The sequence below is a fragment of the Azolla caroliniana genome, unplaced genomic scaffold (assembly GCF_043228905.1).
Source record: "Azolla caroliniana isolate FFs.n. ecotype wild unplaced genomic scaffold, voAzoCaro1.0.p SCAF_13, whole genome shotgun sequence".
NCBI lineage: Eukaryota > Viridiplantae > Streptophyta > Polypodiopsida > Salviniales > Salviniaceae > Azolla > Azolla caroliniana.
In genome coordinates, this window is record NW_028230448.1 from 16745310 (window position 1) to 16755725 (window position 10416).

Genomic DNA, 10416 nt, shown 5'->3' on the forward strand with positions numbered 1-10416 from the left:
ATGAGTAACCATGTGGGGTCCTTGCCGGGAACTGGAACGGTCCTCGCTGAGAGTTGTAACACGAACACCAACGGGCGTGAGCAATCATGTTGTCCTCACCGAGAAATGGAACACGAACGAGTGAGCGACCATGTGGCCCTCACCGGGAACAGGAACATGAATGGGAGTAATCGACCATGTGTGGTCCTCACCGGGAACTGGAACATGAACAACAACGGGCAAGAGCGACCATGTCGGTCTTCACTGGGATCTGGAACACGAACAATAGTTGGAATGAGCGGCCATGCAGGAGTGAGCGGCCATGTGCGGCCCTCACCGGGAACAAGAACACGAACGGGAGTGAGCGGCCATGTGCGGTCCTCACCGGAGACTGGAACACGAATGGGAGTGAGCGACCATGCGGCCCTCACCGGGCACAGGAACACGAACGGGAGTGAGCGACCATGTGCTGCCCTCACCAAGAACACGAACACGAACAGGAGTGAGCGGCCATGTGCGGCCCTCACCGGGAACTCGAACACAAACACCAACGGAAGTGAGCGGCCTTGTGCGGCCCTCATTGGGAACTGGAACACGAACACCAACAGGAGTGAGCGGCCTTGTGTGGCCGTCACCGGGAACTAGAACATGAACACGAACGGGAAAGAAACTAAAAACTAGAGACAATGATGAGGAGAAACTAAAAAATAGAGACAATGAAGCGATGTTGATGATGGTACGGTGACGATGGTAACTCTAGAAGCAAGGGCAATGACGAAGACGGGTGAAGCTTCTAGTTGGAAGGTGAACAAACTGTCATGGACACGCCAAGTACGGACTAAGACGGAGCACGGATGATGAGGCTACGACGGAGCGATGACGGAATGACACAAGATCATAAAGATTGAGATGAAAATTAAGGAGAGAAGATGGGCGAAACGAGAATACTAGATTGATATGTCCATGACTGGCGTTGTTCACCTTGAATTCCTTCAAGGTGAACTCAACTATTTATACTAAGTGGCATGCATACCTATTGCACGCATGTGATACAATAGAGCATGTAGGCAGTAGGTACGCATGCATGTGCCAAGTGTTAATAATACAAGGGAGAAATTATGCACATGATGCTAGCTAAAACCTACAATGAGGATGTATATACATGATTTATGCTAGATGTGTGGTTAACACATAACACTCGATTATAACATGCTCATGTCAAGAGTTTGAATCTTGACAACAGTACTATTAGAGAGAGAGAGAGTGTGTGTGTGTGTGTGGAAGAGAGAAGTATGATAACAAAGAAGTATATTATATGAAAAGAGTACAAGGATAGTTAAGAAGTTTAAGACTAGCATTGAACCGAATTGGTTCTAAATAGTGCCATATGCCTCTATTTATAGTATTATCAGGAGTATTCCTGAAGTTTCTAGAATGTTCTAGAGTAATATAGAATATACATGAATTTTCTATAATAAAATAAAAAATAATATTTTTTATATTACAATATTATCTAATGGTATGGCCTCAACTTGTGCAACATAAGATCATGGGTTCAATTCCTTTTGGGGCCATATCATGACAATATCCATGGATAAGATGTTATGTGTCACTAGCTACAAGGTTGTTTACAATTTCTTAAAACATTCTAATTTCTAAAGTTAAGGTAGTTTGCATTGTTATTTAAATTTCTTCTCTTAAAATATTAATAGTTCAAGAATATGACAATTATTGTAGTTACTCCCATAGAACGTAATATTCGTGTTCGCGCAAGCATTCAAACGTTTGGAAATGAACACGTTTGAAAATGGAAAAATATGTACTCCTTTTCATTTCTTTTTTTCATTTATTGCTATTAATATTAAAAGTTTAGCTCACCTTAGTGGTAAGGAGTCATGCTATTGTTGTCTATGTCTTGGGTTTGATTCCTAATATTCTGATCTCTCTCATTAATACCATGTCATAACAAAATTTTATGTTAGTGTTATATTAGTTTTTTTCTTTTGTCTATTTTCATATTATTAGAACTAAGCACAACCTAGTGGTAAGTTGTCGTGCTACTATTACTTGTATCTTGGGTTCAATTCTTTCTCGTATCCTCTTGTTAGTGCCATGCTCCTTTTTCTTCTTCTTTTTTCTTTCTTTCTTATTAGAAATTAGCTCACCCTAGTGGTAAGTTGTTATGCTACTGTCTATGTCATGGCAAAATTTTATGTTAGTATCATGTTCGTTTTTTTTCTTTCATTTTTTGTTATTAGAAATTAGGTCACCCTAGTGGTAAGTTGTTATGCTACTACTGCCTATGTCATGTTTTCTTCATATTCTCAAATATATGTTTTATGAGTTTTTTATCGTTTCTTTTTTCTTTTCTTTTTTTATTTCTTTGTTATTAGAAATTAGGTCACCCTAGTGGTAAGTTGTTATGCTACTACTGCCTATGTCATGTTTTCTTCATATTCTCAAATATATGTTTTATGAGTTTTTTATCGTTTCTTTTTTCTTTTCTTTTTTCATTTCTTTGTTATTAGAAATTAGGTCACCCTAGTGGTAAGTTGTTATGCTACTACTACCTATGTCATGTTTTCTTCATATTCTCGAATATACGTTTTATGAGTTTTTGAACGTTTGATTATAATTTATAATGACATATTTTGATTCAATCTTTATAGTTCATACTCGTTTTTTTGTAAAGTTCTAAAGTGAGGATGATAGAGATGTCTTGATTCTTAAGAAGCATCCCAAAATTATGCATGTGATACAATGCAAATATTGCAACCATACTTATGTCGGTGGTTCTCAATGGATTAGAGTCCACTTATTGGGATTGAGAGTGAATCAATATATAATATAGACCATAGTCAATCCAATCCAACTTTGAGATAATTTACACACTCTTGATTGAATCATTCTCGAATGCAAATGCACGTATGATACGTATGGTTCATTCTATGGAACTTACTCCTATAACGCTAGACATCCATTAAAGAATTTTACAATAAACCCATTCTACATGTATTTATTAAGAGCCTTTAAAGAATATGGGAATTATTCAATCTTGCTATGTAACCTATTCCACATGTAACTATTACGAGCCTATGAAGAATATGGGATTTATTCAATCTTTCCATGTAACTACAAACTCCACACATAATTTCAAAGACCAAATATGTGGACTGCCAATGGTCCCCTCTTCCATGGTAATGCATCCTAATCCGAAAAGAAGTTACAAGAGCCTTATTCTAAAATCAAGTTCTAAATATGACCGCAAGTTGAGAATCATGGTCTACATTTTGGGACAAATCAATCACATAATGGATTGCATTCAATACTTGGACACACATTCTATACAAATAGACATAAATTTAGCATTGTAAAATTAGTACAATTGGGTTCGATTTTCATATTCTACAAAATCGGGGTTAAAACAATTAAGCTTGCATGGAATTTCATTCCTTATCTCAAAATTGGATAAAAAAACATGGCAGATGGAATATGAAACTATTGATTTTCTTGCCATGAAAATAATTAGTTCAATTTTTTGGTATATTTTTAGAAACCATGTATTCGCCATTTTTTAACATCTCCCCAAGAAGTAAAAAAGAGAACACGACATATTACCTATTTCAAGTCGTGATGTTTAAATCACTTTAGACATAATATAAACCATTGTTAGAAATAAATAAATAAATATTAGCTCGATATATTAGAACCTTTTTTACATATCTCATCACCAATGCATTATTGAGCACTATGTATTCAATATAATCAGGTCAAACATTATTAAGCAATGCATATCCTTGATATTGTGTATAATGCCACACATGATTATCATTCATATCCTTTACAACATTTATTTGTTATTTCACATTGCACTCTTTTGCATATGAGGAGAAGGATGTAAAGAGAATTGATAAGCTTCATAACGAAATGTGAGCCAGCAACCAAACAAACAAACAAACATATCTTAATACATATCCTTTAATAGAACATTTGGTCATTATTTATTGACATGCATATGAGGAAATATTCTCTAGTGAGGAATATGGGGAATTCATAACCTTAGTAACAAAATGGTGCGAGTTGGATAGCTTCTCTCTATGGTGTTAAACTTACATATGTACCACATCATACACGGTTAGCTTCTCGAAGTAGAGTTAGCTTGTGTTCTGGTTAGTGTTACTAGAGCTGACAGATTGGGACGAGGTATAGTGGTCATTAGAATAACTAGAGAGAGAGGTCATAGACTTGTGTCCATCGAGAAACCCGGGGTGGTGAAGAACATAATCCCCAGGGTATGGGGGCCTTGACGGCCCAAGGGGCACAACCACTCCATGTTGTAGGGCATGGAGCACTTCTTGCATTTCGGGTCGTGCCTCGGGGATCGGATGGCAACACTTGAGTGCGACATGTAGGATGCACCTCCAAATTGTGGTGTCCACCTCCCCATCAATCATCTGCATCCGTGGATCCAACACGTCCATTAGCGCGCCTCTCTCGTGTTTCGACCACACCCAATTGAGAAGCATCCGTTCCTCGGTTACATCGAAACTTAGGTCGATGACACGGCGGCCGCACGCCACCTCTAGGGCGAGCACACCGTAGCTATAGACGTCCACTTTGTTGGTCGGCGTGCGTGTGAACACGACCTCAGGTGCGGTGTATCCGGGCGTGCCAGCGGCCGTCATGGTTTCGGTCATGCATTTGTCGTCCTTGAGGAGGCGTAGCAGCCCGAAGTCGCCCAGCTTGGCCACCAAGTCGGAAGTGAGCAGCACATTGGCGGCCTTCACATCCCGGTGCACCGCCCCGGCCCCATGCAGATGGCTCAGAGCTTCTGCCACTCCCTTCAGGATCTCTACCCTACTCTCACTCCTCAAAACACCACCTGTGTTCTCCTTCCTGCTGCTGAACAGGTGGTCCGCCAAGCTTCCATTGCTCATGAATTGGTAGACCAGCATGGCCTCCCCTTTCTCGTAGCACCATCCTTTGAGCCCCACCAGGCGTGGGTGCTGCAGCTTGTTGATCATATTGATCTCCTTGAAGAACTCATCGTTCTTCCTCAGCCCCTCGCCGTTCAGCCGCTTCACCGCCACTTCTTCGTACACCATCGATTCACCTTTCTTGCTAGTCTGCTGCGTTACTAATAATCTCCCCTTGTAGACGGTGCTGTATCCGCCGCGCCCCACTCTGGCCTTGTCATGGAAGCCCTGGGTAGCCTTCGATAGCTGCATGTATGTGTACCGTGGCATAGCCGCCGGGACGAGCACATTATTTGGAATGACTGCAAGCTCCATATTTTGATCACCATGAGGTGAATGGCAGCATCTTTTCCGACAAGCTATTATGGCGGAGACTCCGATGATGATCATTGCGGCAAGAATGCTAGGAATGAGGATAGTCTCAATGTTGTGGACTGATTTAGAAATCGGTGGAGGACTGAGCATGGCAGGGCTATTGCTTGTGTTGCTTTCAAGCTGCAATGGAGGTGGAGGTGGAGGTGGTGGTGGTGGTGGTGGAGGTGCGGGGGTGTGAAGCGTGAAATTCCAGGAGAAGATAGCACAGCCTTGATAGCTTGCACCTGTGGTTGCTGACAAGCCAACAAACAGTGGTTGGGAATGGAGGAAGACGGTGGAGAGGTTATAAGTCAAGTTGAGGAGGGGATCGGCAGGCGGAGATAATATGGTGTCGGATTTCATATTATCAGTGTTGACCATCCGGACCTCGACCGATGAATTGGCTGCCAAGTAATCCACCCACACCATGAAAGAAGAGTTCTGGTAGAGATCGAGATCCGGATGCGGTGTTAAACCGGTGGAGAAATCGACTGTGACATCTGAGATGAGGCTGTTGATGTCGATCCCGGCGTGGTTGCTGCTTGGATCATTGAGTAGAAGATTCTGGAAAGTGTCGAACTCGACGGCGAAGAGATGGAGTGATGGATCGATCACATTGTAGGTGTCATTGGAGGTGAGGCCCAGCATCATGCCATCGCTGCGGTCGGGAACGGTGTTATGAGGCGAGATAAAGAAGGCCAAACCATCTCCTCCATACCCTTCTCCCTTGGCAGGAGTAATGAGTCGGAACTGGAAGGAGGTGGTGAAGGAGGTGATGTTGGTCTCCCAGGGGAAGGAGACATCGTAGAGGAGCCAGCCCGTTTGTTCGTTCATCTGGCTCGATTGCTGTTGGTTAGGGTCGGGTGTGAGCCAAATGGTGCCATCGCTTTTCAAAGAGGCATTGTTCCGTAGGACAAGGTTAGAGGGCAGAGTTTTGTCTGCTTGAGCATAGCTAAACCTAAACTCAGCTTCAACAATGGCGCCATGGAAGGCAGCAGCATTTACCATCAGGAGGAGGAGGAGGAGGAGGAGCAGCAGGATACTGAGTGTTGTAGCCATGGGATGGGCATAGGCAGTAAAACACTCAAAGAGGGATATATCCGCCTCGTCTCCTTTTACCTTTAAAAAAATACGTAAGAGTGTCGACCAAGTCAAGACCATTTCCATTTGCTTGACCAAGAGGTCTTCAATCCCCCACCACCTTGTGTTAGCACCACAAATGCTGTCACCAACTCATCTTGTTCATAGATAGTACACATAAATCAATTATTGGAGGTGTGCAAGTCGCATCCAATTTACAATCTATTCGTAGTGGAATCTTGTTGCCTTCACCAACATTATCCCTACATTCAACACCTTCCCTTCAGATATTGGTTTCGGATTGGACTCATATTGGTCTTATATAATGTTCACCCAACTTAGATAAGGTTTAAGAAATTGAACTTAAGATTAGCAATTGGCGCGGTTCGGTTCGGTTTCAAGGCAAAGAAACCGAACTGAACCGAAACCGAACCCGTTTATTTAAAACAAAAACCAAATCAAACCGTTTATGAACTCTCAGTATTGAAACCAAACCATTTAAGAAATAGTTGGAACCAAACCATTTAAAACCAAACCGTTTAGGGAAAAGTTGAAACCAAAACAAACCATCTAATAAAAAATTTAAACCTAACCACTTAAATTAAACTAACTAAACATCTAAATAAATAAAAATATGTAGAAACGAAGGTGCGGAAGTGTTAGATAACCGGCTTAGCCGAATAGCAACAGAGAGAGAGAGAGAGAGAGAGAGAGAGAGAGAGAGAGAGAGAGAGAGAGAGAGATTAACACATAGAAGGTACGCAGGAGAGACAGAAAGAAAGAAAGATATATTAACGTCTTCTAAGGCCAAAATTGGCCCATGAGACAGTTGGTTTACAACAAAAATGAGTGTTTATCCAATCATCAAAACTAAAATAAAAGAAAATAGCTTAAGTTAAAAAAGTTCTAGTAGTGTACAAAACTTTGCACTAAGCCTAATTTCATTTCCACCCAAGTCTCTCAAAAAGAAGTGGGAGGTCAAAGGTTTTTGGTGTGGGTGTGACCCATGGTCCCGGTGTATAGAGTGCCCCCGCCATGGCTTCTAGGCGATGTAGCTCACGTTCCCTTATTTTCTTTATTGCTTTGACATCTCGTCGAGTTGCTTTGAAACCCGGCATCCGAGGGCGTTTGGTTCTTCTTTGATTTTCTGCTTCATCAAGGAAAAGCCCGAGTGGTGCAGGTGTGTCGACATTCATTGTCTCCCCATATTCTTGAAAAACTTCATTTGTTACATGTTGGTAAACATTAGCAACATTATTATCAACGTTTTGTAACTTATTATCTCTGTGTTGTTTCAATTCTAAGATGTATCTGCCTAATTTCTTTATATCCAGTGTATCTAATAGTTTAGGGAGGGTGGGAGAGGAACCAAATATGTCTTGGTATTTTGCCCTTATCTCAGCATAGGTGGGACATTTGCATGTAAAATGGTACTCATCCTCTATCTCTATGTGGCTAAACCTACATATCCTTTCCTCCCTAGGGACTCCATTAGTACGTCCATTCTCAATCTCAAGTTGGTGAGATGATATTCTAACTTGACCAATGGTAACCCTTAGTGCATGTGGTAAGAATACATCTAGATATCTTGGCCACGTAATAAAACCTAACTTAGAGAAGTGCATGAAGTGTTCCTTATAGTACAACATTTTAGATGGGAGTGGCTCTAGTGGGGTGATCAATTTATACCGAGTATAAATTTGCCATATTTCTTGGCGTATTACTTTATTACAATCCTCATGAGAGATTAAAGTCTTATCAATCGCGTGGTCATACTTAAGGGGGGGGAGGTTATTAATGTCTACACCGTTCACAAGAAGCCAACTCACCATCATGCCATACCATGAGCTAGTATAGTCGGACTCATAGAGTGCTTGAGAGGCCTTAAAGGCTTGATGGGATATTCTATCAACTCGTTGGTTATGTATCCTATGGATAAAGACTACAAGTTGAAAAAGTGCTTCTACTAACATCGAGGGTAGAGCGAACTCAGCCCTAATAATGTCATGTGGGACCGATGATTTGCTTCGGAGTTGGCATGATAACATCATCACCAATGGTCTCTCTAATTGCGTCCACATCAAGGTTGTTAGGTACGTTAGGTACGGTATGGATACCATACGTATTTAACGTATTAATACCTGTATAGTACCTTCTAATTTAAAAATGCATTAAATACGTTTTCTTAATATGTTAAATACTTATAAAATACGTATTTTACGTATTTTACGTATAGTACGTTAAATACTTCTAGAATTTGAAAATTATTTACCTTTCTAAAAAATATCTATAATATTGTAAAAAACATCTATGTTTACACAATTTTGTGATGTACAATATAGTTTTATATCCTAAAATGCATATAAGACATTTGAACATTTCATATCCTAAAATACTATGGATGTCGACATTCCCTTATTCTATAAATCAGTGTAATGTGTATCACAATGTTCTACTTCAAATTGTAATTATTTACAATTATGCCTTTATAGATTGAGGAATCTCTATGATTATCACACTCATGATAGGTTTCTCTTTTCTTCGTTTTCTTCTTCTTCTATCTACTGCAATTATCACACTCAGGATAGGTTTATGTCTTCTTTTCTCTCTTCTTCTTCTTCTTCTTCTTCTTCATCGTCGTCTCTTCTATTCTTCTTTCTTCCTTCCTTTGGCTTCTTTTTCACTAAAATCTTTTTTTTCTTTTCCTTTTTGTTAGGGTTTTACTTACATTTTCTTTATAAATATGTATTATACCAGTTTTTTTATAAATACGTTAAATACCGTATTGGACAAATGTACATGATATTTTACTGAACAACATTGAGGTATAGTACGTACTATACAAATAATGAGGTACTATACGTATTGAAACGTTAAATACAGGTACGTAAACAACCATGGTCCACATGAAAGATGGTAGTCTTGGAGCCCAAACCTGTAAAATCTATTATCAACAACTCTGTAAAATTCTCTGTGCATACAACGTGCTCAACAACACTTTTTATACAAGTCCTAAGAGGATTGACAAAAGTACTGTGTACTTCAATGCTCACACGAGCGTCTGACAGTAACTACAAGACATTAACTACCTAGTAGTCTAGGCTGCTACTAGGCTTCCAGTTACTGCTTGATCCGGCTAACCAGCTCCCCAACTCACCGGCTCACCGATCTGGCTCAAGCTTATTCCGTCGATCCGGATCCGGTTGAGCTTGCCACTCAACACTCCCCCTCAAGATCAACTTGAGGTTGGATCATAGTGTCAGTCTCCATGGCAATCAGTCCTTCCACCCGGCTCCTTCTGGCGTCACTCTGCCTCGCTCGCTCTCCTCGTCCAGTTCAGTCCCATTTGCCACGACCCTTTCTGATTCTACGCACCTCGACCTCCTCGGTCGGCTTGTCTGCTCAACAGGCCTAATTCAGCACCCTTACTACTGTGACTTCGGCGCTTGCCGATTCGCCGATTCCTTCGTGTTGGCGTCGACTTTCGTTGCCTTCTCGTATCCGGTTCTTCCGAATCCGTCTGTTGAACTAAATCGGCTGTCTCCGATTCGCTCCAGATCTTGTCCGAATCGGTCGCTCCCGATTCGTCTTCCGGTTCCAGGCCCTTCACCACATTGGACCATGTCCGGGTCTTGGCCTTCTTCTTCCGGTCGGCTCTATCCTTCTTGACTCTACCGCCACCGCCTCTTGCTCCGACTTGTTTCCGATGTGTCAACTTCCTTTGTCGACTCAGCTCCTTTCTTCTTCTTGACTCTCCCTTTGTCGGTTCTTCCCTCACCGGCACAATCAGTTGTTTCTTTGCCTTTGCCCATTCCGGTGTCTTTGCCCGTTCTCCCCCTCAAGTGTGGCACGTCGAGATGCTGAACACCAAGGATTTCGATGAAGTGCTGCAACTTGTCCGATCCGAGCGGTTTGGTGAAGATGTCGGCAACTTGCTGATCCGTATGAACATACCGAAATTCGACTTCACCGCTCAGGACACGCTCACGCACGAAGTGGTAGTGCACTTCTATGTGCTTTGTGCGAG

The 10416-nt window shown here is 41.5% G+C and overlaps 1 protein-coding gene across 1 annotated transcript; it reads right to left on the reverse strand.

The window, feature by feature from the left end:
• Positions 1–3653: 3653 nt before the first annotated feature.
• Positions 3654–6383, reverse strand: LOC147856405 (L-type lectin-domain containing receptor kinase S.4-like). The gene has a single exon (XM_087329181.1). The coding sequence runs from the start codon at positions 6366–6368 to the stop codon at positions 4134–4136; it is 2235 nt and encodes a 744-aa protein (XP_087185307.1). The 5' UTR covers positions 6369–6383; the 3' UTR covers positions 3654–4133.
• Between the last annotated feature and the right edge of the window lie 4033 nt (positions 6384–10416).

Excerpts from the sequence above, each read along its gene's own strand:
- LOC147856405 (XM_087329181.1), bottom strand. The coding sequence starts at position 6,368 with ATGGCTACAACACTCAGTATCCTGCTGCTCCTCCTCCTCCTCCTCCTC.